Raw genomic sequence first — 26,603 nt, 5'->3', positions numbered from 1 at the left:
CTTTTACAAGCCTGACTTTGTTAGACAAAATTGCAAGCCCTCACATGTGACTTAATTACAGTTCACTGATTTGTGGTTTGCTGCAAGCATAGAGCTTTCTTCCACTCATTTCTGCCTACTCTCCAGCCTGCCAGATCTCAGAGAAGGGATGGGAAGAACTGGGAAACACACACTTTGAAGCTGATTTCCCATGCTGAGCACAAACCTTGCACAGAAACCTGCTCCTTTGTGCTTTCCACTGCATTCCACTTGTGCATGGCCCTCCTGTCCCAGCCACACAGCTTCGCTGTCCCACAACTCAGTGCAGCCTTCTGCAGCCATCCAGTAAAATGTGCCAGATGCATCCACTGTCCCGTCCTGCTGGGCCATGCTGTGCCTAATTCTGGAGCTGAAGGTCTGTGGGATCCTTTTAGATGGAGGTAGACCTGAAGGGAGTTTCTCTGGCTGTGTGGACTTACACAAAGAGTCTCTGATACCTCACTCATCCTGCAAAATCCTGCCTTCCTATCTCTGCTGGGCTGACCCAGGCCGGCAGTGTCCAACGGGAAAAGCAGTGGTAAGTGAGCTCCACCTAAAGGCTCAGCCCCAGCCCCAGCACTCTCCCAGAAAGGGAGGAGGAATTTACAGGGATTTCATCACGCCTGAGCTCACGCTGTGCTCCATCTCCAGGGAGAAGTGCAGGTTACTCAGCAAAATGTCTCCATTGCAGCCAGGAGTGCTGCTGATCTAGCACAGTTTTGTATTTATCACCTTTTATTTTATGGTTTTCAAGGTCATTTGTGCAGTTATTTTTTCTGACAACTGTGGCACTATTGAGGTTCAAATGCATAGCCATATATTTATGAATATATAAAGGTAGAGTTGTGTGTGTTTCTCTATCTCATTGAAAGACTGTAATACTGAAAGACATTTCCCACAAAGTTGGGACTATCCAAAGTCAAGGCTTGAAACTGCAGCTTTTCACATCCTAGAATAAAAAGGTTCCACCTTCCTTATGTGTGTGTGCACATCATATTTCTATACCTAACACTACAGTTAAGTAGTCAGTAGTGAGTTTCCAATACCAGGTCACAAAATAGCCCCAGTGTTCTCAAGTTCATGGTGCCTGCAGATGAAAAGCCAGCATTAGCACTTATATTTCCCTCCTGAGGCTGTTTCCAAACGGGAGAGTACATACCAAGAGTATTGGACTACCTACTTGTCATTGTTCAAGGCATTAAAGGCAGCATCAAATATAAACAAAGAAACAGCATGGGAGAAGTTAGGAAGCATGGGAATGGGTTCTCCCAGTGCAAGGACTCTCTTGTGCATCAAAGGGAATGAAATTTGTGAGGCAGTAGTAACTGTGGTCCCTGGAGTGGTAATATTTGAACATATCTAGCTCATGTAAAATTAGAATCACTTTAAAGTTTGCACAGTCATGCTGCAGTAGGTCGTATTTCCAGTTCTGAAAATTCCATTACTGGGAATGTTTGGACAATGTGGAGATGTGTCTGACATTAGCAGTGGGATCCCAGCAGCACGATGGTTTCCACATGTTAAGAGGTGCAGGGTAGGTGAGCAAGGCAAGCAAAAGGGATGAAGAAAAAGAGTATAACTGTGTTTTCCTCAGTTAAGGGCAGCTGACTTGGGAACATCTCATGCTGAGGACTTCCAATATCCTGAGCAGGTTCTTTGCAGGAATGGATCCTTCCCTCCTTGCCTCCCTCATCACACTCAGGCAGGAGGCTCTGTGGTGCTGACCAGGCTTTGTTCTCACTGAAGTTGCTGATTTCTCTCCTTCCGTGTGAGTGACAGTGGAGTAATATCAATACTGAGCACCTTTGAAAAATCCCTCTCAGAATTCACTGTGTTTATTCAATTAAGTATTAATTATGAGAATTTTTTTGGCTAAAGAAAATCCCTTACTGTCATTTCATCAAAATGTAGAATATGATGTCTTACTTCCCCCGAATGTTCTCTGCTGTGTTTCATCTTCTGATGTATTTTTCCCACAGTTAGAGTCTGTAGAAGAGAACTGCCTTTTTAAATATTATTCCAGAGATGAGAAAGGGCATAATTTCTAAACACCATACAACAATTTTGTTAAAGTGCCTATAACCTCTTTGTCAATACTCTAAAGGGATCAAAACAAGAGTTGGGAACATCTGCAATTTAATAAATGAGACCAATAGAAAGAACAGATGAAAAGAATAAACATAGCCATGAAGCTAGGTATGGGATCAACCTGATCCCTTCTCTACAAGGAGCTATAGAACTTTATGTCTGGAATATTTGTTTGGCTCCAACAAGTGACCCCTGATGTGAACACAGAGAGCTGTATTTGAGCAGTCAGCTGAGGGACTCAGGAGGATTTGGGCACCTACTGGGATGTCTCCCTTCAGGAGAATGAGGAGTGATTCAGGCCACCTGCTTGCTAAATTTTGTATATCTTACAAACAGTGGTGGAAAACAGCTGCTTTCTAAGAGTGGTAGAGAGGGTCCAGGAGAGGTCTCTGCTTCTCTCCAGGCTTTTGGAAATGGTAGAAGGACATGAGGCTAAAGAGAGATGCCTGTGAAACAGAGCCTTGTTTTGTGCATATACGTACCCAGGAATATGACACAGGGATCAAGAGTTATTACTTCTAATAGTACCAAACTGCATCTCAGTAAAGCTGTGGGGGCGATTGCCCTTGGGAATGTTTGAGTTCTGAAAAAGCATTTTGATGTCATTTTCAAAGAACAAAGCAGGCAGTGAGGACATCATCTCAATACCTGAAGTACTTTAAATGTGTATTCAATATTATTTGTGTGAATTTTTCAAATTTAATTTCTAATACAGTTAGGCACCTACCTGGGAAATTTCCAGTCTCACAGTGTCAGACAGAGGTCCCTCTGGCCTGTTAGCTATAATGCAGTCTATCTCAGAAGGCTGTCAGCCCCTTGTCTTTTAAATACTTCCAGAGTCAAAGAAAGTCATAGCATCACTCCCTCCCCTTACACTGATTTTTTTTAATGGCATTTGGATTTTTCGAAAATACTTAGGGCCCAAGTCGGAGGAAAAATTCTTTATCGAGCAGAACTGCATTTCCTAGAGAGTTTAATCCCATTTTAGGCAATTGCAGTAAGAAACTACTGTCTTTAAACATGTAGGACTAGTTACTGAAAAAACACCCACAGGAGGGAGCTCAGGGGCCTCTCTTTTCTCACATGAGGGACTAAGAACTGAAGTTAGACACACAGAGCAGCAGAGCATCAGACTATTGCTATGGGACAGTAACCTCTTTTATTTCTCTCCTCTTTCACAAAAATATTCTGGCTGCAAGTTACACAGTGCTGCCTGAGCTTCAGGGCTTCATGGTAAATCTGCAAGGATTTGGTGGACAGGTCTCAACTAAGGCTCATATGAAAGCCCAGCACAGGCTGTGGTGCTCCATGGATGTCAGCAAATTTGGCCTCTCCTTCACTGCCTTGAGCCCTGTGACAGCAGCTTACAAAAGCCCTGATAAAGGCCACTGAGAGACAGGCAGGCTCGGGAACCCTTGTCTTGCTGCAGTTCTTCAAGGTCAGCAGGCAGGGTGAGGTGCTGTAAGGAAGGTCAGGGGCCACATCTCCAGGAAAGAAGGGAGTTCTTCAGTTTAATGGTCCATATAAAGGCTGAACCAGCAAACTGGTTTTGTGTCTGTGCAGCTTTAAGTGCTTAACCCACTGAAGCTGGGAGCAGAATAAATAAAATTTGATAGGCCATGGGCTTTTTTGTCCAGGCAAATCACAGATTATTTCTGAATGGCAAAAACTACAGAGGCATTATAAGGCTTTTCTTACGAGCAAAGGGTCCCACCAAAGCTCTGCTGTTTCCCTCTGGTCTCCATGAGTACAGTCAATCCAGCTGAAACATAACACCACCACTGCTGGGGACAGGTGGCTTTCAAAAGCCAAGCTGGACTCAGAAAGTTAATCAAAAGGAAGGAGGGCATAGGGTGGCGACAGTCAAAAGTCTGTATCACATCTCATCTTGAGCAAACCACAGGATGATCACAGCTGAACCAGCCTCTCTGTGGGGGAAGGCAGTGCCTGAAAGGTGAGGTGCAGTGAGGGGGGAAAAAAGGACAAAGCCTTCTCATTCAAGTGCCAGCAAAAGGATGCTTTAGCAAAGAAAAAACCCCAAAACATTATCTAAAAAACCTGGGCATTGTCCTCCCTGTTGTTCAATTTAAGAAGCACTTACACAGTATTCTGACTCGAAAAACAGAGCTTAAGTATCCGGAGTGGTGTCAGACTAATAAATCAGGAAGCCAATTCATCTCCAAGCACTATTTAGACTCTTTCTCACTATGAGCCAGATCCTGTAGTTTTTACCCGAAGCCTCATTTTCATTTGCTTCAATACACCACTTGAATTTTACCTCAGGTAGCACCTGTGTGCTTCAGTCAGCACTTAGTTGCCTAAAATGCTGACCAAAAAAAGTGTCAAAATATAGTTTTATAACTGACTTTGGTGCGCTTGGTTTTGAAGAATAGCTCCTCCTTTTCTTAAATGTTAATATGAAGATTGCCTGACGAAGCCAAAAGGAGAATTTGAAAGTTTAATTCATTGTTTAATATCAAGTTCTAGCTATTTACAGGTATGTTTTGTCTTGTCATTCATAATTTCTGTTCTATTCTTTCCATGCAGTTATTCAACTCAGCAGTTCAGTTAGATAATGCTAAATTCACCTCAACATTTATGCCTGGCAATAGCCTTTGAGGTCACAAGGTGATGTTTTCATTAGAGGAACCAAGCAGAAGTGCAGGGAATGCGGGGGTGAGAGGGGGAAAAAAAGCTTTTGTGGAAACACAGATATCTTCTGTGAGACCTATTTGAGCAAATATAGCTTTGGCACTGTGTTAGCGAGGGGGATGTGGGAATAAATACCGGCCAAGCTCTTCTCTCACTGTTAATATTCTCTTTTTTGCTAAATCTCTCAGGCACGGTCTCTGCTCAACCCCCTCCTCTCTCCTCACCAGAGGACCATGGTCAGGGCCATGCTGTCCTGCCATGTCCCAGCCAACCAGCCTAGCCATTTGCAGCCATGCAGGAGTGCTGCAAACTGCACCCAAATTTCATGTCACAGCCCCCTCATTTTGCACTGGCAGAGGAGACCAGTGGCAGCCCAACCCGGGGGGAGGTGATGCTGGATATAGCAGTGACCCTCCAAACATTCCCAATTCCTTAGACAACTGCATAGCTCTGTTTGTGTGCAGCAGCCTCTATACCCCTGCTTAGAGGTCATGCATATTTTGCAGTACAGTTATTTGGTTATCAAAGGTATTGCTGATGTTTCAGATAAGGACTGGAATTTTCTATATATAATTAACAGTAGGGGGTGGTGCTTTTTTGGATAATGGGATCTTTAGATGCTGGAGGTTGAAAGAGAGTGGAAAAGGGACACACATATGATCTTTCATATAAAGTAGTCTGGTGATAATGCCCAGCTCATGCTCCCTTCGCTAGCCCTTTGATGTTCAGACCATGCATCAGATGTGAGAAGAATGACTGACAATCCTGAAAGGGTGCATGGTGTCTAATGAGCTCACTGGGGCTCATCAGTCCTGGGTTTGACATTTTAATCTGAGCTCCTCAGCTTCCAGCACTTTGATTCACTCTTTTGTTTGCCCACAGCTCTGTGTCATTGAAAACTGGCCATCTCCAGGCCATCTCCAGAAGAGAGAGACAGTCCTTCCCATGAATCACAAACCTCTTTAGCTGGTGTCTGCAGTCGTACCTGTCCCTCATCCCTTTCCACTACTGATTGCCATCAAACTCCAGGATTTGGCTTGCAAGGCCAGCGTCTGTCACCTCTGCATTCACACCCCCTGCATATCCACCGTCAGGTGGCAGAGGCAAAGGAATTTGTTTTTGCCTGACCACCCACAGTAACTCCAATGTAACCACAGGAGGACTGGCCTTGGGAGTTCCCTGCAATGGCAGTGTGCATCCTTGAGCTCCTGCATATGGCATTTGCTGCAGAAAAACTGGATGGTGTTGAACAGATGGACTGAACCCTATTCTTGGATAGGACTCCCTGTCCTTACCGTGGGGCCCTGCCAGTCATTGCTGTGCATGGGAGCCAATCCAGCCTATCCCAGGGAATAACTGTGGGACTATGCATGCAGGGGCTACAGACCATGAATCCTTACACAGCAGAGGTGCTCTCAACACCTTCATGACTTTCTGTCAAAACACTGGCTCCGTTGGTTTTATGTGAACATCACAGACATGCTGCTGTCTGACTGGATGTGCTGCCATTTAAGAAGAGAAGAATTGAAGTATTAGACAAGAACAGTTATATTGTTTCCTTGCAGACACAAAAGACTGTGAATGAACCTTCCTTAACATCTCATGTTAATGGAGGAGGGACAGAGTTTCTCTGCAAATACCAAATACCATTCCCAAACTTCGGATCCCCTGTTATTTTGAGATCCTTATACCCTACCAAACACTGCAATTCATCCAGCTCCTCGAGGCGTTTCTTTCTGCAATGGTCCTGCAGGGGAAAGCAGCTCATGGCCTCGCTTCTTGCAGAGAACCACTGGCTACCCATGCTCTGCAACACCCCACAGCTCTGATGTCCTGGCTGTAGGACAGCTTCTCCTACAGACTGTAGGCTTGTGCTAACCCCACCTCAGCCTCTTACATCCTTGTGTGAACACAAAGGACAAGTGGGCATAGGGACCAGCTGCCAAGCCAAATGGTGAGTCGGACAGGACACCAAGTAGCAGCAGATCATTAAGTAAATTGAAACACAGCCCTTGCCCTTGAATGGGTAACACTGGGACTCAGACTCTGCCTTAAACTTCCTACAGGGACATACATCAGTGTGATTCCCCTGTGTTTGGGATTGTCTGCCTTTAAAAGGCAAAATAGTAGTTGCTCAATGGCCTAAGAGCTATAGATGAAAATAAGTCCTAGGTTTAGTTATCATTTTGGTGGCTCTGGTTCTGTACATAAATATGTCTAAGTTAAGTTAATAAATGTTTCCATTTAGTATGTGGTATTTTAATATTTGATTAGTTTTTAGAGGTTGAATAATGGCCTTTGTGACAGATGTGATGTGTCACCTTTCTAGGCTTTTAGAGGGTAATAGTGAATCTCATGACCTTTCACTTCTCAAGAGTCACTCAAACACTGAACTCTGGTGACATATGGTGCAAATAATCATTTCAGCTGGCTAGGGCTGGATATTCCCAGCATGGCATTTCAAATCCAGTTCACTTTTCAATGGTTTATTTATAATTTCTGCTAAACCACAGTTAAAGTCATCCAGCACTTGGCTGCTAGATCAGTAACACATGACCCTTGCCAACAGCACAGTTTGTTTTGAAGGCCAGTATAAGTAGGAAACTGAGAATAAATTGATAGGTTAAGAGGTTGCATGTGGGAACTGATGCCCATCCTCTGTCTGAACGTATCGGCTTCCAGAGCTCAGTGCTGTCATCCAGCTGACCTCCCTCTCTGTTCCCCTGCTGCCCATGGCCAGCAGTAAAAGCTCTGTAGTCAGATCTGAGCCTGAAAAAGAAGAAATTGTCAAAAATATCCTTTCAGAAAAAAAGAAAGGCTTCTCAAAAACAAGTCCTCGCCCTTTCTCCTTTGTACACCGTGGTACCAGCATCCACCATCCAGCACCCAGGGTATTTTACACTTCAGCTCTCAGATTCGTTCCAGCCTGGTTAGTCCTGTCCTTGCTGCAATCGTGTGCTGGGAGCATCGGCTTGACTCTGGATTGTTTCTTGGGAGCCTTTCCCATCGGCAGCACGCCAGTCCCCTCCCTGCTGTGGCAGCCCGCCCCTAGGAGTTGCACTCCTCGCAGTGGCAGGAGAGGATGTAGCGGTAGGTGGCCGTGAGCCGCATGCCCCCCGAGCACCGCAGCCTCATGGCCTTCAGCTTGGAGGTCTGGGGGCGGCAGCAGTGGCAGGTGGAGCGGAAGGGCTGCTTCAGCACCGCGCTAAAAGAGACCAGCGGCTCCGAGCGCGATGTCTGGCTGCAGCGCCCCTCGCAGCGAGCCAGCAGCACCATCTGCAAGGGAAAAGAGACACGGGTTAGGGAACGTGCCCCCTCTCGGCTGCTAGAGCGCAGGGAACACCAGCAGATGGCTACCTTCTTCCAGCCTGGCTGGTTTTTTGTCACAGCATCCCACCACCCCGGTGAGGGCACCCCAGCCCCACGCAGTGCTTTGGGTCTGAGCTGTGTCTGAGAGAGAAGAGATAACACGGGCAGGAGGAAAAGCAGGGACTCCTCCTGGAGTCCCTGGCACTGATACCAATGAGGACAACAGGACCTGGAGTGACCTCAGGGCTCCAAATGATCACAGCCAGCCCTGCTTTCCAGACGCTGTGGCTGCAACTGTGACTTGCTGACCCCAGATTTGGGTCAGCCAAGCTCTTAAATCATCAGCCAGACTGATACTTCGGTTTTCCAGCGTTTTGAGCGTGTATACTAGTGGAAAACGTCTCAAATTCTTAGATGTATAAACACATAAAGTAGAAATATAAAGAAGATACTTTATTGCTTTAAAGAAGTTTGTAGCTTCCTCCTTTTACAAAGATCACCTTGAATATGTATTTGCAATTGTATGTGTGCATATATATTTATATAATTGCATCAGTTGTATCTGTATAGAATGCATTGCATGGCATAAGGAAGTGCAAATGTAAAAAAAAGATGAACTTGTTGCCAAACATGAGGGTTCCTTAGTGAGATTTTCCAAAAGCAGTGCAGGCCCCATGTTTCTTCTCCTTCTGAGTTCACCATCTGAACTGTGACCATAACAAGGGAACTTGCACAACAGGAGGCACTAAGGAAGGAAGGTCCATGTGCAGTCACCTACTCCCCAACAACCCCTTGTTGAGCAGAGGAGATGGATAGAGCACTAAGCACTATATAATTCTTGGAGAGGATCCTCTGAAGCTCAGGAAGTTATGTGTTAGAAACAGCTGTTACCACCCTGATAATGGATAAGTGTTGTACAAGCTTGAACAAACCCTTACACTTTCATGGGGACAGCTAATTCTGCTTAACCAACATAAACATCAAAATCAGCTTATTATGTCATCCAAAGTAGGCAGTGAAACAGTTGTCTTTCCTATAATTAAGGAAGAACATTAACTTTTAACCACGCTGCACATATCTCATGTTTTTTTCCAGAATATCTGAAATGATAACTACAGATGTGCCAGCAAATATTTTACAGCGTTAAACCCTTTTGGGCCTCTTTCACTACACATGTTCAACTGACTGCAAATCTCCAAGTCATGCAAGCAGGTATGTCAAGTGTTAGATTTTCTCTTTAGTCAGAGTCATAAGGAAAGACAGGATAGAAAGAGAAAGAGAATTTTCCTGATACCAAGCAGGAAATGCCAGCGCTGTCTGTGTCCATGGAAAAGGCTCTGATCATCCATTGTACAGTGCTTAAAAATTACTCTTCCAAGGGAACTTGCATGCTAAATGGTTTGCTTAGAAATGTATTCATATATTAACAACTACAGTTGCAGTCAACACAGAGAAATCACGAGGAATATGTCTTCATGAGCTGATGATCTGTGATTGGTACCATCTTGTTTCTCGGTTAAATTAAGAGATGGGTTCTTGTTGCTCTGTGACAATTTTGCCATCCCTTATGATTTGTAGCATAAATTTATGATCTCCTTCCTGTGATACTGCATATTCATAGACAAATTAACTGCAGCTGTTACTAGTAATATTGTGGGAAGGAAATTTCAGTGAAATGTTGAGTCACACCCAAGCTTTAGCTATGTCAAGCTCCTTAACACCAGTGTCTTTAGAGTATAGAGAACAGGGGAACAGACAATCCTTTAAGTGCTAGCACCCCATTAATGTCAGATAAAAATCCATTTATTTCCCCTTGGTAAACAAAACTCACTTCCCAGGCAGACAGCTGCTGAGGGTATTTCATTAGATACCAGCTGCACATTAGATACCTGCCTTGCAAAGGAAAGGCAGCAGATTAGGACATTTAAACCAGCTGGTTTCCTTTCTAGCATCTTGACAGCTCTTGTTAGGTCTCCTGCTTTGACCAGCTCACCAGACCTCTGTCACAGGCTATTCCCAAAGATTTGGCTGAAGAGGAGGGTGAAGAGCAATCCAATGGCAACTGAGAAATGCTCGAAGGTTGCAAAGGCAACAGAGCAGAACTCTGCTCAGGAGTGGCAAAGGGGGATGTGCAGGAGCCAGAAGTTGCTTTTTCAGAGGTTCAGAGGAACTCCAGAGTCCCTTCCAACCAACCATTCATATGATTCTATGATTTCAGCCCAAATATGACAGTGTGGCCAAGGTCACTTCTAATGGCCAATGCTTCTGGAGCTGGAACAGCCAGCCTCTTCTGGTACTGCTGCCCTAAGGGCTTTTCATGGCACACATCTGCTCCTGTATCTGCAGGTATTTTCAGAAATGCCAGGGGGAAAAAAACAAATCCCCAAGAAACAGAATGAAGGGCTACAGAAATTTGTAGCAGTGTAATTATAGGGTATAATTATCTGATGATGTGTCCACATCTGTGTCTCAATACATGTCTCATAAACAGCTGCTTTCCTAATGCAAACCCAGCCAATATTTATTCAATGAGCCACTGCATTTATAACTGCTTAGCAAACCTTGTCTTTAAAAACTTGTCTTAGTCTATGGAGGCTCTAATTTTAATCTCAAATTTTGCTGGCTGTTTAGTTTTTTGTAAGGTGATGGTCAGTATTCATATAATGTAACATTACAGAGTTGGGTTTATGCCCTGTTTCTGGATGACAGTGTAAACTCTTACAAATGGCACAGCACCTAGGGTATCAAGTCAAGCTTGCAGGATTAAAAAAATCCAAAATTCCCACTTTTATAGCTTTCTAACCCTCTGGGCTAACCTGAAGTCCTCAGTAAAATTTAACCTTCTCCTCCTCATAAATCCAGAACAGCACCAGTGGATTCTGGCAGGTGTGCAAACGAGCTGGAAATAGCATGTACTTTAAAAGCTTTGCTTTGCCATTTAATCAATTGCACCAGCTGCTTATTGCATGGTGTACTACAGTGCAATAGAGATTATCACCTAAATAATTAGTAATGCTGTAGTGGCATAGCACAGTAATACAGAGGGTGTATATATAGTAAAAACATGTGGGTATTTGTATTTTATAACCTGATACATGTGCCTCTTGGCTCCCCTCATCCCCTGCACATGTGAGCTTTTGTGTGTCACCTTGTGATGCTGGATCCAGAAGAACAGAGTCCTACAACAAGGGGACCACATGGATCTATGAGCAGCCCTGGAAGAATAGGTTTTCTTACTTAAAGTCAACAATCTCATAGGTACAAAAGAGGGCAAACTGAGGTAATATTTGATTCTGATCATTTGAGCTGTATTCTGGAAATCCAGAAGCTGTGAACTGGTTTGTTATTAATGGTGTTTGTGGTCCTCTTTTCTTCACTCTTCAGCAACAGCAGATGGGCTGAGGCGCATGAGAACAGATTTTCACGCGGTATCCATGGCCTGGCTGCAAGCAGGCATTACTGAAAATCTCCTGAGCTACCTCATGAGTCTTCAAACATCTGCTAAATCTCTCTTCATCTGGTCAGTGTCTCTCTGGGCTGGATTCTTTAGTGTAAGGCTGTCAGTGGTAGCACACTTCTGGCGCATCTGGACAAAGCACTTGTGACAGCCAAAACTGTAATTTAGGAGGCTCTGGTTGCAGCAGAGAGGCAATCCAGCACACGGATGAAGACCAGTGGGTCTCTGTGACAGAGGTCAGGCAGAATCCAATACGGTCAGGAGAGACAATACCTCACGAACTGATACAAACATTTCCTTGAAGTCAAAGGAAAACACTGTTTTTCAGGAACAAATGGCCTTCTTCCATCCCTCTTTTGTGTCTCTTTTATACTGTAATGGACCATGTTTCTGAAGGCTTTGGAAAACTGATTTCATCACCTGCCTGAGGCCACAAGCAAAAGGGATTTTAATGATTAAATTATATTGGCTGGATGTTTAGCAAAACTGCTTCCCATGTGGATACTATTGGCAGCCTCCACAGAGAAGCACAGTGGACATAATCCTTTTTAATCAGGATGGACAGCAAATATAATATATCTTGCAATTTCTGAGGTAATTTTTGTCTTCTGTAATTCTATGCTGCACTGAGAGGGAAAACATAAGTAAAAAAGGATGTCTCTGAAAATAGTTTATCACCCCTAAAAAGGGCAAAGTCTCTGCTTGACATTGTCAGCCCAAGCTTCACAATGGAAACTTGGTGAAAACAAGAAGTACCACAATTCCCACAGCTACTCCCACAGAAACTTCCATTTTTTTACTTGTTTATATTTTATCACTCTCTCTCTCTATATATATATGTGAACAGACATTGCATCTAGTTTTCATTAACAAGTCTAATATTCATCTGTGTTTATATGCTAGATCCAGAACAGAAGTTGTATGTCTACCAGGATGATTCAGATCCCTGAGACCTTAAAAAAAGGAGCTTAATCGAATAGGATTAATCTTCTAGGAAATGTCAAAATTATTTCACTTTTTATGGAAACTGTTTTCATTTTCTACTTCATGAGAAAGTCCACACAACTTGCAGTATTGTTAAAAAAATGTTCTTGAAACCATTGTGGAATTTGGGAAGCCAAAAGATGTGATAATATTTTCAAACATAATTTCCATTAAAGGCTTGATTTAAAAAAATAACCAACTTTTTCAGCCAAAATTGCAAATGTTTATGTCAACAGCTCTTTTTCTCAAAGCTCAGTTTTGAAATAATATGGTTTTCATTACAATGCATTCTGTATTCTCATTTCCATCTCATCCTCTATCTGTCATCTGTGGCAGATAGAGTTTTAAGAAAAACCCAGAGGGTGGTGGTGGCAGTGCTGGAGCAGAGAAGGTGGGCACTCAGTGACCCAGTGGCACATCCCAGCCACCAGGCAGCACATCGACAGAGTCCTGAACAGATCAAAGCTCCTGAACTCACGGACTAGGGAGCAGACCCCACCTAACACAACTATCCTAAAAGCCTCCACCAGGACAACCAGATGAGGAGCAAAAGCCTTTGGACTCTGGCAGAGAAGGGAGTGGAGGGTGAAGGCAGCTGGGTGGAGCATTGCCCTCCTGGACAAAACCACCAGGATAGCTGAGGGTCCTCAGGTCTAGCCGGTGATCTGAAGTACTCAGAGAAGGGAGGACTTGGAGCACCCATATACCATTAAGTAAAACCCACCCACATACCTACACTTATCAGCTTTGCCTCTTGTTGGAGCCAACTGCAATAACATCAATATTGCACAAACAGATGCACCTCTGCAGTCCTGTGTGTTAAAGCTGGATGTTTCCCAGATGGTAAGAAGATCTAGTCTGAGCTAAAAGCAAATCAAAAGACCTCTCCTGAATCACAAGTAGTGCATGATTTTACTGTTTGGATTTGGAAGCAGTAGGGCAAATGTCTGTGGGTTCCTACTGCTGTGAATCAGGCAAAGTGAGGCAGGCAGCACTGCTGAGAGATCACTGCAAGGCAGCCCAGAGCACGGCTTTTCCCTCTGCCCAGTTTTGAGGCCTCTCTGGTGAGCAAGCACAGGAAAAGCCTGGCTGAAGGGGCATGGCCGGGGCAGCAGCTGTCCTGGTGCACAGGGGAGGCACAGAGCACCGAGTAGGTCGTATTTTCTGTTGACACTTCTCTCTGTGCTTCATTTTAATTTTTATGATCTGCTGCTACCTATGCTGTTGCCTCACCCCAGCACCAACCATGGGAAGCAACGTGCCTTGTTCTGCACACAAAGCATCCGGGGGTGTCCGCAGCCAGCACTGCATCCATCTCAACTGCTTGCATCCTTTCTCCTTGTTAATGCTCCCAGGATCCCTGCTGCTGGAGTTTTCCATCAGGCAACATGGCAGGCACCCCTCTCATCCTAAACCCTGTCACATATCTGCCTCTCATCACTCTCTTGCCCAGCACAGGGCTGGCAGAAGCATTGGCTCTGGCAGTTATTCCCTGAATGCACAGACTGTATGAACCCAGATGGAACAAATTAGGACAGGACGAAAGGGACCAGCAAGGATTTTCCCATTGTTTCCTCCCATTCTTCTTCTCCATGCAATGAAATAAATGGCTGTAGGCTACATGCGCAGGCTTGTAAACCGTTTTGACACAAAACTTTTCAGGCTTGAAATCCCAAATGAAAGGCAATTTTGTATTTCTGTCTGCTCCTAAGCCCTACAGTAAACACCCAAGTGTCATTCTGCATGAAAATAAAGGCCTTGAAGTTAAGTGGGTGGCAGGGAGGAAATAAGCAATGTTCTTCACAGTCTTTGTTAGCTACCATTTTACAGCTTGGTTCTTTATCTCAGTGCTTCACCTCTGAAGTTACAAATTTACATGCTCCAGATTAAAGACTCGTTTGAAGGAGGGGGTGATTGGGATGATCTAAACTTCCAAACTAGCCTGTCTCCTTGGCACCCTCAGCTGAGACCCCAAATGAATCCTTAGCATTCATCCATAGACCCCTTTGAATCTTAGCATTTACTGCATGTGTGGCTTGTTCCTCCTTTTGAAAAGGTGAAAAGAGAGTCCCAGTTCTCATGTGCACACAAGATGTGTCCACATCCCTAAGTCTCTGAAACCTAGATTTTGGTGCATAGGAACTTATGCAGAGAAAACGACCCAGAATGGGTCGTTTTAACAACCCCCCTGATGCAGCTGCTGCAAGGAGGTGAGGGAAGGCCTTACCTTGGAGCTACACTTGTAGAGGGGGTGGGTGATGGAGTCGACGTAGTGGTGCCTCATACAGCGGCTGGGGTCGGAGTCGATCATGAAGGAGCTGTCTGTTTTACTGTCCGTGTCTCCCATCATCGCCAGGAGCGAGAGCATGGAAATCGAAGCCGCGAGTACATGATTTCCCATTGTCGAGGAACTTCTCGCTGGTAACAGCAGAGGGAGGTAGAGCATTAAAAAAACTCCAAATCCTGGAAGCCAGTTCCTTTCCAGGATGGTGAAAAGTCTGGTTTAAGTGTCTTAGCTGTCATTCTTCTTCTCACGTTGGAGTTTGCCGAGGTTGTAATCCATCAAAGGATCTCTCTGCCCAGCTGGGATAAAAGCAACATAAATCACAACCCTGACCAAAAAGACCGCTGGAGGAAAATAGACATAAATAATATTAAGGTACACAGGACCTTTGCTACCCAAAATATACGCTCTGAGTGATCATTGTTCCCACAGTAGGTAGAGAATATGGCATTAGGAAGGAGATGTCAAGGCCTTGTTAGTTTTAGCATTGCTCTATCCTTTCACTGGGGAGAACCTTTTGACTTTTAACATCACAAGTAATGCAATGCCAATCTTTTTCACTTGGTGATGTCCCTGGTGTGTTCCCCTCAAAACTGGTGAGTAGTAACACATTGGAGATTTCTGCAGACTGAAAGGACTGTGTAACCACTAAAAGTGTCAAAGAGGGGCAAAGCTAGGCTGCCTCCTGCGTTACAGATGGGAATTCATGGCCTGGGTAGCACATGGAAAGGCTGGAGGCAGGTTGAGCTGTGGCTCTAGGGGCTCTCTGTCAGTATCCTGCAGCTTCTGTGCTGCAGGGACAAGGGACACACCCAGGATGAAGGGATGCTGAAGGTCCAAGCCCAGGCATAACCAAAGTGTCCCCCAGGAAACTTGTTGAGCATGGACCTGCACTGCAGGAAGAACTAGGTTGCTGGCTGTCCTACCCTCCTGAGTTCCAAACTCACGTGCACATGGGTGGACGTGCTTTACCTGCTTACTTGTCAGGCAGCACTTGTTCAGTGTCAGTCTCTTCCGCATTAATTAAAACGCAGCATCTGAAAAATACATGTATTATTCCATAATATCTAAGTATATCCCAGCTATCAATTGGGAAAAAATATATTTAGGTGAAGTCCTGTGGCTATCTACTAGGTATCTGGATTTTTGGTGCATGGTGGAGACCAGGAGATTCCCCAGGAAATAAGTGCAGGACAGCCCCTGAAATGCTGCCCAGAGATTTGTGCCAGCAGGGGGAAGGAGGGCATCTCCCTCAGCTGCTTCTTCACAACCCCTTGATCCTTTTCTCAAAGCCCTTAGTCTCGACTGGGTGATTTAATTTCACTTTTACTACAAAGAGCTATAGCTTGAAAGAGTTGTGATTTACCCATCTAAATACAGCCCGATGAAGGACAGTCAAAACATACTCACAAGCGCAGTTTAAAAGTGCAAGGACTTTCTGAAGAAACTTAAGATAAAACAGTTCCCTGCTCCTGAAGAAATGCTCCCACAGAACCCCTTGAGTATTTAAAGATCTGATGTGTGCCTTTGTTGCCTTATACAAGCCTCTTTCAAAACTGTTTGTTGGCAATGCTCTAAACCGACTGATACTCATCTCCCAAACGTCCCGAATCGACGGGGCCTCCCCACCAGAGTGCTTGATGATTTGTGTTGCTTTATAGCTTGCTCAGACACTTCTGTGAGAGGAGTGCATAGCAGTGACAAACGCTTCCAGAGTTCATCCAAGTTGGGATGGCGCTGACGTGACATACGAAGCCTCATGCTGGGAATAAATGTTATTAGGGATGCTCTGTGTATTAGAGAGACAAAGATGCTCTGTGTATTGGACACTTTTGTTGTTGTTGTTTCAAACTGTTATCCATGTGCTTAAGTAGGAAAGGAAAAATTATGGGACTATAGATTTAAATGATAGTATATTTTTTCCCCCGAGTCTGGCATATGACCCAGTGTATTTTCCTCAGCAAATGTGACATTAAAAAAAATTGCTATGTCTTTCTGCTATAAAGAACTTAAACAAACAACACAAAACACTTAGGATCTCAGATACATTTATGCACAGTCCCATTCATGTCAATAAATATCCCTCCAAACATTTTTACAGGGTAAGGCAGAAATCTCTCGGTCATGGGAGCTGGGACAGAATCCCTCCCAGAAGTGAGTTGTTCTACTCTAGTTCATGCAGATGATGCCCAAGGATTATCTAACAGGAGGAGTGATGCAATTTTTTTTTCCTCTGTGTTTAACCTTTTACCTACATTCCTATTCTTTTTTATAAAGAGGCTGACCAAAACATGCTGCTTGGCAAGGTCTCTCTCCAACATAGTTAATCAGTATTACACACCCAGTAATTCCCTCTCTGTCCAAATAAATTTACTTGATATTAGACGCTCTCATCTCATGTGTTATTACATCCAGGGATCCTCATTTCCCATTCTCTCTGTCCCACTGTTAATTTTGTGCTTCTATATCTTTCCATGTTTTTGATCAGTATGATTTAATACAGTGAGAGAAATCTGAAGTCCTGGCTCAGTTTTCAAAGGCTTATCACTCCAGTTTTCTTCAGGAAATAATTGGATGACACAGAGTTTGCCTCATGAAAACATTGTGAGAAAGCTGTAAAGACACAGGGAAAAGTGTGAGAAAAGGAAGATGGCTGTACCTTCTTCAGGATAAGCACAGAACAAAAAGTATTAACACTTTCACAGTCTTTTAAAATTGCCCTGATACTTCTCTAGCAAAGAAATGTAGCAGGCTTTGGCAACAACAGTTTGAAAGAGGAAAAAACCCTACTGTTATCACATATTTATTAAAAAAAAAAAAAGAGAGAGAGAAAACAGATGTAAATGTGATCTACCTTCTGTGAAAAAGCTGTGTACAGTTGTGGATAGACACACTGGTAAAACGAGTGTGTAGGTGTATCTCCTGACATACCTATGGGAAATATGCACATACATTTCTCAAGTACATATGCCATGCATAATATATATGGAAGAAAAATTCCTAGAGGGATATTTAAAAATACAGAAGTTAGAGTGTAGATTTTTGATTCTGTAAAAAAAGTATAAACATTTTCACACAGGTACATCACCATGATGAGATATGTTGGTGTGACATTTTCCATATCCAGTTGATATTGTGCAATGGCATTTCACCTGAACTTAGTTTCTTTTTTTTTTTAAAGTTAAAGACTGTGTTCCTTTTGAAATGCTGAAATTACAAAATCCTAGACAGCACATGATATCAGGATTGACATATGAGGTTTCCAGCCTACTTTTCTGTCCAAAACCAAAAGGAAGTACACCTGTAATCATTAATCATCATAATCGATGACATTTTGTTTCATTTGGAAAATATACTTTTTTATTAAGATCCACAATTTCACATAGAAAAAATTTTTTCTTCTGTTTCAGCTGTGTTTTCCTCAGTTTCTTTTCATGTAAAAACTGTGGTAGACAGCCCATCTGCCAAGCTAACGAAAAGGAAGGTAAAATGCTTCCTCTTTACAGCATTCTGTAAAGAAAAAGATTAAAAGGTGACTTCATATTCTCAGGCTGAAAATTGTCTCCAAAAATATTTGGCCTAACAGTGGATGAAAATCACTACTTCACATTTTTTTCAGAATTCACCAATATGGGCAGTACATTTTGTTAGTAATAGGCTTATAGTTCCCTTTCTATATAACTAGTTTGCAGGAATTCATAGAGGCATAACATACTAAAAGCTGTTACAGCTGTTACCCAAAACTGCTACAGCTGTTACCTAAAAACTTCAGGGAAAAATAGAAAGCATCCCAAAGAAAGACCTTATTAACATACAATTCAAGCCTGTATTGCACATGGACATAGGGGCAGAGTTAGGGTTATTTTTCCAACTCTCTGTTCTTGTTAACTGCTTTCTGAATGCTAAATAAAGATTTCTTACCATAGTCTTAATATCATTTAGAGAGTGGTGAAGGTTAAGGTTTTGTTTTGCTTTAAGGACAGAAGAAAATTCCATCATCTGGAATTATTTAGCCAGTCACTTTGTGAGAACGTAAACAGAAATTCCCTTTTTGCTATGTATCTTGGAAAAAATAAAGGGCTGAGCAATTCTCCAAAGGTCTATTGAATCTGTACCATTTTTACCCTGGAAGGTAGGAAGAGAGCAATGGAAAAGCTCTTTTACAGTGTGCTTCTACTTGGCTGTTCCCTGCTCCTGAGCCCCCTGATTTAGGCATAAATGTACGTTCAGCTTGGCCTTCATTTGCTGTGCATTTTCTATGTTCGAGACTTCTGCTTGACCATGGGGGTACAGTTCAAGTCACTCAATGCTTTTTATGCTTTGGAGGCTGCCAAAATCCCGTTGAAGCAGCGGTGTGTATATATAACTTAAGCCTGGCCTTGCGTGCTGTGCATATTTAGTAAACACAATTACTTGGATCCTACCATGTGGTTCCCTCATTCTGAATTTGTTATGTAAACAGAAGAGTTACAAGACTACTCAGTTTCTCCAAACTCCAGCCCTGAAAAAGTGTGACTAACCATATATGTGTATATGTGTGTGTGTGTGTGTGTGTGTGTGTGTGTGTGCATGTGCAATTCACTGCTGCTGTTCTGACAAAAATAAGCCACGAAGTCCTTCATGAGACCAGAAGAGATTTCTCAAGAGCTTTATCTAATCTGGAAAAGTTTAGACCAGAAAGATGAGGATTTGGGGGCTTCATGGTTGAAGGTCTGGACTGGAGAGGGAACAACTGTGTTGGGCAAACTACAGTCAGGCTACACCAGGTTTGTTCTTCAGGGTTAAATTCTCCACTGCCATGACAAGGGTGGCTTGGTCTATTCCCAGAGATCCTTCAGCATCCACAGCACTCGGCTTCCAGCCCACACAACCACCAACACAATGCCTGGGAACTGCCTGGGAAGCACTGTGTGCTGTGAAACTAAATGGTACAAGTGACAATCCGAGCCATTTAAGAGAACAGTTTATGCAGCACAAGAGACAACCCAAAATGAGATGCTGTGTCTGATCCCGCTTTCTGCTGAATCAGCTCAGAGTCTTTGTCAGCTCCAAGGTATCTTTTAGCTCAGTAAATAAATGCAGTAATCTTTTTATCTAGTTATTTTACTGTGGCCATTTCTGTTACAGCAGGGAAGGAGCTGGCCTCCCCTATAGGCTATCAAAATCCTCTCTCCACTCTGCAAGCTGTCTGCCAAAACACCTGACAAAGTCACTGAGTGGCCATGTGGCAGCTGGGCAGCAGAAGGTGAACACAGGGAACTCCAGTTGTTTGGGAAATGCCTCCACATGCAGCATTTGAACAGGTTTCTTCCAATGCTGAGGCAGGGCAAATACCAAACAAAATATTTTGAGTGAGATCCTTACAGGTCTAAATAAGTGAACGTTCACCCAAGGCCTTGTTAAGCCGAAGAGGGTTTGCTCAACTGACATCCAGCTGTGCTGAAGCTTGTCCCCTTTGACACCAAGGGGAATATCTTCACCCATTGTACAGGAGCTCCATCCATCCCTTACACAGCAGGTTACAGGGCAGTGTGTGCCTTCAAGGGGAGAACACCAACAACATGCACTCCTGGACAGAGCTGGCAGCAGCTGGTGGGCAAGAGGAGAGGGGAAGGGAAAAGGGAGCAGGAAGGAAAACAGGTTCAAAAAAAAAAGGACTTAAATGTCTTCTTCTGGATGTCCACAGGGGGAAAGCCCATCTTCTGGTTCTACTGAGGTTGTGCTGTCCTACCATCTGACTGCTGACAATACATGGTGCTAATAATGCCAAAGTCATGGATTTGATCCCCATAGAGGCCATTCACTTAAGAGTTGGACTCAATGATCTTTGTGAGTCCCTTCCAACTCAGAATACTCTGTGACTTTGTGACATTGTCCTGCAAAGCCCAAGAAGATAAAAGGGACAGTCAGAATGTCAAACACACTGATCTGGTAGATGAGAGAAACTCCTGCAAATCATTTTCTGCTGTGAAGCTTCCTTAAGTATTTTAATATTTTGGGAGATGAGTACCTGTGACTGTAAGTAGATTGAAAAAAAAAGAAAAATAGGAAGATCATGGCATTTGAAGCATAAGAAACAACATAGTTATTGCTGGGAGCATCGGAATGCATGGGATAGGCACTCATGGGACTGGTTCCTTGGGCTTTGATGGGGCAGCTCATGTAAGGCCCCCATAAGTGTTCACATCGTGGGGACCTGGTGCATGAGATGGAACAAATTCATCTGAACAGCACTTGAGCTGGGTTGAGCTTCCCTCTCCTTTTGAAGTTTCCAAGAGTATTTCCAGCCCTTCAGGTAGGTGGGAGAGGGGGAGCTAACCGTGCCTTCCTGCTAGGCGGTTGAAATAACAAACCCTAGTGGGTACTGCGAGCTGGCACCTGGCCAGCAGACAGGCACAGGCCAACACAGAGAAAAGGATTTAATGCACTCACAAAGAATAACTACTGGGGGACAAAAGAGTGCTTGTATTTTTATTCTTTCCTTTTCCTGCTTCCAGGAAACTTTAAATAGATTGATTAGGGGCATGCATGGGATATCTCTCTAATGAGCCAGTAGAGCCATTTAATGGTGAGGTGATGCCAGCCTTGGGTTCTTTCTTTCTTCTTGTGTCTTGCTGAATATCAGAGTAGTCATGGTCTTGAGTCTGGGACAGGAGAGGAATACAGTTTTCCACTTGGTCATCCAGAGAGTTCTGGATGCCATCACTCCTTGGTGAAGCACCAGGCACAGTGCCGAGGTGTCTAAGTAAGGGTGCCCATCCCTCCCGGGAGGCAAACCAGCAAGGGTGGCTGCTGGCTGCAGTGCAAATGTTCCCAGCCAGGCATTAGCTATAGGATTTGCTTCAGTAATTACCTCTACTTTAGTCTTATGACCCAACATGAGGCAAAATGACTCTTGGCCAAATTACAAGTTGCTGAGAGAGGTCTAGGGCATTCAGGCATGTGTCCTCTACCTGTTGGAGTGTGTTGAAAGCAGGTGGGTGGGTTTTGTTCCCTGGTTTTTGCATATCTCACAGAGAACTCAAAGGCTGTAATTATCAATAGATACAGAAGTAGGAATGAGTTTCTTATTCCTTAATATTAAGCAAAGACATCCCTGCCACTGGGACCAGCAGAGTGCTATGCATTCTGGAGACAGCACATGATGGAAGGGGATGTTCCCTCTTTTCTGATGTTTGGGGCAAAATCCTTTCTTCTTTTATACACAGGCAAAATTCAGACCACCATCCATATACTTCTAATAATTAGGGAACGTAAATATTTGGCTCATGGTAACAATTTTATGTCTTCTAACAAGGGGAGCAGTGTTCCCCTAGGTCCCACTCCCTTTGAGCCGTGCTGCTATGACAGTAATGTGATTGTCACTGCCGTGGTATGCTTAACCTTTGCCAAACCAGAGCTGAGGCATTAACTCAGATCCTCAACTCGCGTCTTAAAGGGCAACATAACCTGTGCTGCCTCCACGCTGCTGGGCTCACACAGTCTGCAGCTCAGTCATAATGAGCACGGAAATGTGACAAGTGTGAGCCGTAACAATGACTGATGCAAAAAGAAAACTAACAAAGGGAAGCTGAAAAATAGCGATGAGGAGGAATTCCTAGGACCAGTGTCTCCATGGCACCAGCAGCCCCCTGCCCTGACACCAGAAGAGAGGCTACGCTTGCCTGTGGTAGAAAAGATCTCCATGCCACACAACGGAATTCCAACAAACAGGACAAGGACTGATGGTGTCTGGAAGTGGTAGTGCCACTGCTACTCGGATAATAGTCTGAATTAGATGATGTGAAAAAAGAGGGAATATATAGACAGGCAGCTGCTCAAAGGCTTACTACAACCTTGCTTTTATTGTTCTGCTAAGTTAGAGGTGGGGCATCAGAGGGATTCCTTACATACCACTACTGAGAAATTTTAATATGTTCCACACTGACACAGATAAAAAGGAAATAACAGCTGATCATAGTCAGAGGAGCCTGCAGCATCTCTTCATATACATGTACAGAATACAGAAAAACTGCTCTTGGCTCAGACACCCACACTAACCTGACCCAGCTAAACCTTTCTCCTGACACTGAGATGAGTTTCAGCAAAAGGACTGTCAAGTGGAAAGTCAGGCAGCAGAAAAAAGAGGTGATCTGGGCATGGGTATTCACCCCATCCCGAGATACCAGGACATGGAGAAGGATAGGGGAGCTGAGAGGCAGAACACTTAACACTGATGAAAAGAAACACATGTTTACACAACCGACAACGATCCGATGGAACAAGATATCACAGAGGGCAAAAGTTGAGCTGGGCTCAGCAAAAGGAGCTGTTATGCATGGGAGGGTTACAGTCACAGGGGTTTTACTTTTAAAGAGTTTTTGGAAGGGCTATAAACTCTTAGGATGCTGAAGGTTCAGTTGATGGGGTTAGGGAAAAATCCTTTGCCACAGCGAGTTACCCTGTAGCTGCCTGCCACGGGGTCTCTATGTCTTCCTTTGATGTGGCCACTTCCAGCCACGCTCAAGAGGTGGATTGCTCAAATAACATGTGTCTGTGGCACAGCCTCATGTAGCAAAACTTTTTTAAAACTCAAGACTCTCCTCATAATCAGGAGGACATTAGAGAGAGGGGAATTTGTAATACTGATAATACAACTATCAAATATTTATAATTGTAATTACAATAGTGATATTTGGGTGTGGGGAGAGATATTTTTTTTTCTATTTCCAGTTAAACAAGTAATCCACTAGATTTGTTGCAAAAACTAATGTCTCAGTGGCTTCATGCAAGCTTTGCACCGTAGATAGTCAACTCCTTTCAAGGTCCAAGAACAACCTTGAGCACTTCCTAGTGCATCTGAGAGCAGACAAGCCAGGAAGGGAACAAAATCAGCCTCAGGGGAAGTGGGGAATGAAGCCAAGTCCAGGAGGACTGCCTGTCAAATGAGTCAAGGCAGGCATCAATGTGAGCTCCCACCTGGGCAAAAGAGACTGCAGTCCTGGCAACACAAGCAGGCAGGAACATACAGATGCTATCACAAGCCTCAACGGCAGGTGAGGGGTTGTTCCAGTGGGACAGGTAGCTTTTGTGGAAATCAGCCATGCATAAGCAGCTACCTGGAGCACTGCTACTGCAAATTGTACACAAGACTACCCATAGCAAGTATCCTGCTCTGCAAGGGGCAGTCAGCAGCATACAGGCATCTGATCAAAACCAGGTGCTGCACAAACCCAGGAAACCTATGTGGGACACCTTCAGGTAGAGAAATGAGCTTGTAACTAATCAGCAGCAGCTCCTGATTATACCCTGCCCCTAAATCAAATCGCATTTTACTTTGTAAATGCATCTTTGAAACATCTACTCCTCACAGATTTGCTTTTAACTGGAAAATCTTTAAAGCGTTGTTTTATGGTACCAGTTTCGTAAGTAAGATTTCATTATTCCAGCAAGAGCATGTCCATGGATGTATAAGTCACATTGGGAACCCCCGATTCAAGCTGGTAAGTAATTACTCATCAAATAGTTCTATTTAGGTCCAGGGAATTATTCATGTGTATAACTACTCACAGATATGAGTAAGATCACACAGCCTACGCACAAATGAGCATTGAGCATCATTAGTAACTTAAAAGAAAGGGGAAAACAAAAAAAGAGGTCCTGAAATGTAGATATTCTTATATTCTTTTGAGGAGGGACAAATAACAACACTGTGATTATTATATCCACGTTTATTGACCAAACTAGACAGTTGGGTTACTTCTATTAGAAAGTAACTTTGCAATAAGGAGCTGATTTGAAGTTAATTTGTCCCCATTGCTGGTTTCAAATAATCATATGCTTTCAAGTGAATTGTCCCCACTACTGGTTTTAAATAGTTATTTGCCTGTCCTTTTTCAATATGCTGTGTTCCTACCTCTCAGCCACTGGGACAGTTGCAAAGCTTTAGAAACTGTAAGTAACATTTATCATATAGGAAACATTTTTTTCATCTTTCAAGAGCTGCAGAAACCTTAAAAGGTTACTTGCCATGCCATCTGTCTCAAGCAGAAACAAATGAGATGTGTTATGGGGGGGTTATGAGACCCCTTTAAATGAACTTGAGAGGTAGGATAAGAAATCTGCCTGACAGTCCCCCGAGAGTCAGTCCACACATACACCATCTTGTAAATTCAGATTTGCCACAGGAAAATTGCCCCCCCAGCACACACTGCAGCAGTTGTCTAACCCAGGACTGAGATTGGTCTGCACATGGTTTATCTTTGTTACTCTGTTATTTGCCACTGGACCCATTCATTTGAACCTTTATAGGATGAATTCACTCACCTGAATCCCAACAGGGAGACGGGGCTCTCTTCCTCAGCCAGGATCCCCCGGGGCAGTGTCGGTTCCCGAGCCTCGCAGTGCCACTACACTGACACTTTGTCACTGGGCTCATAACAGTGAAACTCTTCTTTTGTCCCAAAGAAACAGAGAACAGCTATACTCGTGCCTCTGGCGGTGACACACAGGGAAATGATCTGCCGGGAACGGAGGAGAGCCTCCCTCTCTCCTTCAGCTGGCGGTCTGGGGTCCTGCAGCATCCTCCCTGTCAGCTCCCGGCTGCACAGCCACTCCGCATTACGTGTCACGCTGACGGGGTCGGCTACCTACTAAATATACCCCTCGGCATTACAGCAAAGGCAAACACCGTGGCTTCCCTCACAGGTTTCAGCCAATCAAGAGTGTATGTTAAATCTGTCCTAATGCACAACCAGCCCACCCCATAGGGAAAGCCTCGCAGAAGTTTGGGTAAATAATAATGCGCAAATTAAGAGTGCTCCCGTGAAGCGTGACACACAAAGCTAGAAATAAATGTTGCCTGTTGTTTCAAATTATTCCAAGCACTCCAGCAGATGACTGGCAAGAGCACAGCATGAGTAAGGAGTGATAAAAGTAAACAGTCCGGTTTTAAACTAACTGGCTTGCCTGTGCTCATAGAGCCCTGTTGCAGTGTGACAAAGAGGGTGCTGGCGATACCAGCGCTCTCTCCATGAATTCAGGGCAGAGTCCAGCCTGTCCATTCACTCCAAAGACATACAACCAGGAGCAACAGAGAGCTGCAGGCAGGAGCCCGGCATGCTCACAAGAATTGATGTTTAACCAAGTTGCTCAGAAGCACCCTGGGCTACCTATTTGACTGCTTACAGGCATCCTTAGGACAGGAGATAAAGGGAGAAGGAAAAGGAGACACAGGTACTAGAGCTGTGTCGATTCCATTTAGACACACTAGAGTTAAAAGAATGGTACAAGGGCAACATGTATGTCAGAGAAAGACAGTAAGCACCCAGTTTAAGTCCATATAATACTCAAAATCTGTAGGAATCTCTAATTTGTGTGCTTACCTTTGGTAAATGTACCACTCCTTCCTCCCCTTGAACTCTTCAGAGAGCTAAAAAGAGGTCCTGTTACTTCCAAATGCTTTTGTTCTTCTGTCCCTCTGTCACATGGCTTGCCTTTTATATTTGCAACACACAAAAGTTAGGGCTGTTGTTTAAGAGAGAGAGGGGGAGAGAGAGGGAGAGAGAGGGAATGTCAAATGGAAAAGTGCCATTGCAGTCATATATCAATCAGGGCAGCAGCAGCAGCAGCTCACTGGCAAATGGGAATTCCACAGAAATGTGAAGCTCTTGTTATCTGAGAAATCACAAAACACCACCAGCCAAGCTCCCCTCTGCGGGGACTTATTATTGGCAAGCCAGGAAATAGAAGGAAATGTAGGCGCTTTTTTAATTGTTGTTATTGTTTTGGATCTGGAGACACTTACACTGTGGTATATGCAAGCCAGTGGAA

General features: G+C 43.9%; 1 protein-coding gene across 3 annotated transcripts; it reads right to left on the bottom strand.

The window, feature by feature from the left end:
- Window positions 1-6,922: 6,922 nt before the first annotated feature.
- Window positions 6,923-25,415, bottom strand: NDP (norrin cystine knot growth factor NDP). 3 transcript variants are annotated; one of them, XM_018083991.1, is made up of 4 exons: window positions 25,098-25,189; window positions 15,765-15,829; window positions 14,736-15,091; window positions 6,925-8,034 (listed from the first exon to the last, which is right to left on the bottom strand). In XM_018083991.1, exons 3-4 carry the CDS (start codon window positions 14,952-14,954, stop codon window positions 7,807-7,809), a joined length of 447 nt encoding a protein of 148 aa, XP_017939480.1. In that variant the 5' UTR covers window positions 14,955-15,091; window positions 15,765-15,829; window positions 25,098-25,189; the 3' UTR covers window positions 6,925-7,806. The 3 variants fall into 3 exon arrangements, with proteins under 3 accessions (XP_017939478.1, XP_017939480.1, XP_017939479.1); XM_018083989.1 differs by lacking the exon at window positions 15,765-15,829 and having other exon boundaries at window positions 6,923-8,034; window positions 14,736-14,926; window positions 25,098-25,415; XM_018083990.1 differs by lacking the exon at window positions 15,765-15,829 and having other exon boundaries at window positions 6,926-8,034; window positions 25,098-25,415.
- Between the last annotated feature and the right edge of the window lie 1,188 nt (window positions 25,416-26,603).

The sequence above is a fragment of the Manacus vitellinus genome, unplaced genomic scaffold (assembly GCF_001715985.3).
Source record: "Manacus vitellinus isolate BGI_N305 unplaced genomic scaffold, ASM171598v3 scaffold_7_pilon, whole genome shotgun sequence".
Classification (NCBI taxonomy): Eukaryota; Metazoa; Chordata; class Aves; order Passeriformes; family Pipridae; genus Manacus; species Manacus vitellinus.
The sequence above is the reverse complement of the archived record's forward strand: the minus strand, read 5'-3'. Positions and strand labels throughout refer to the sequence as shown.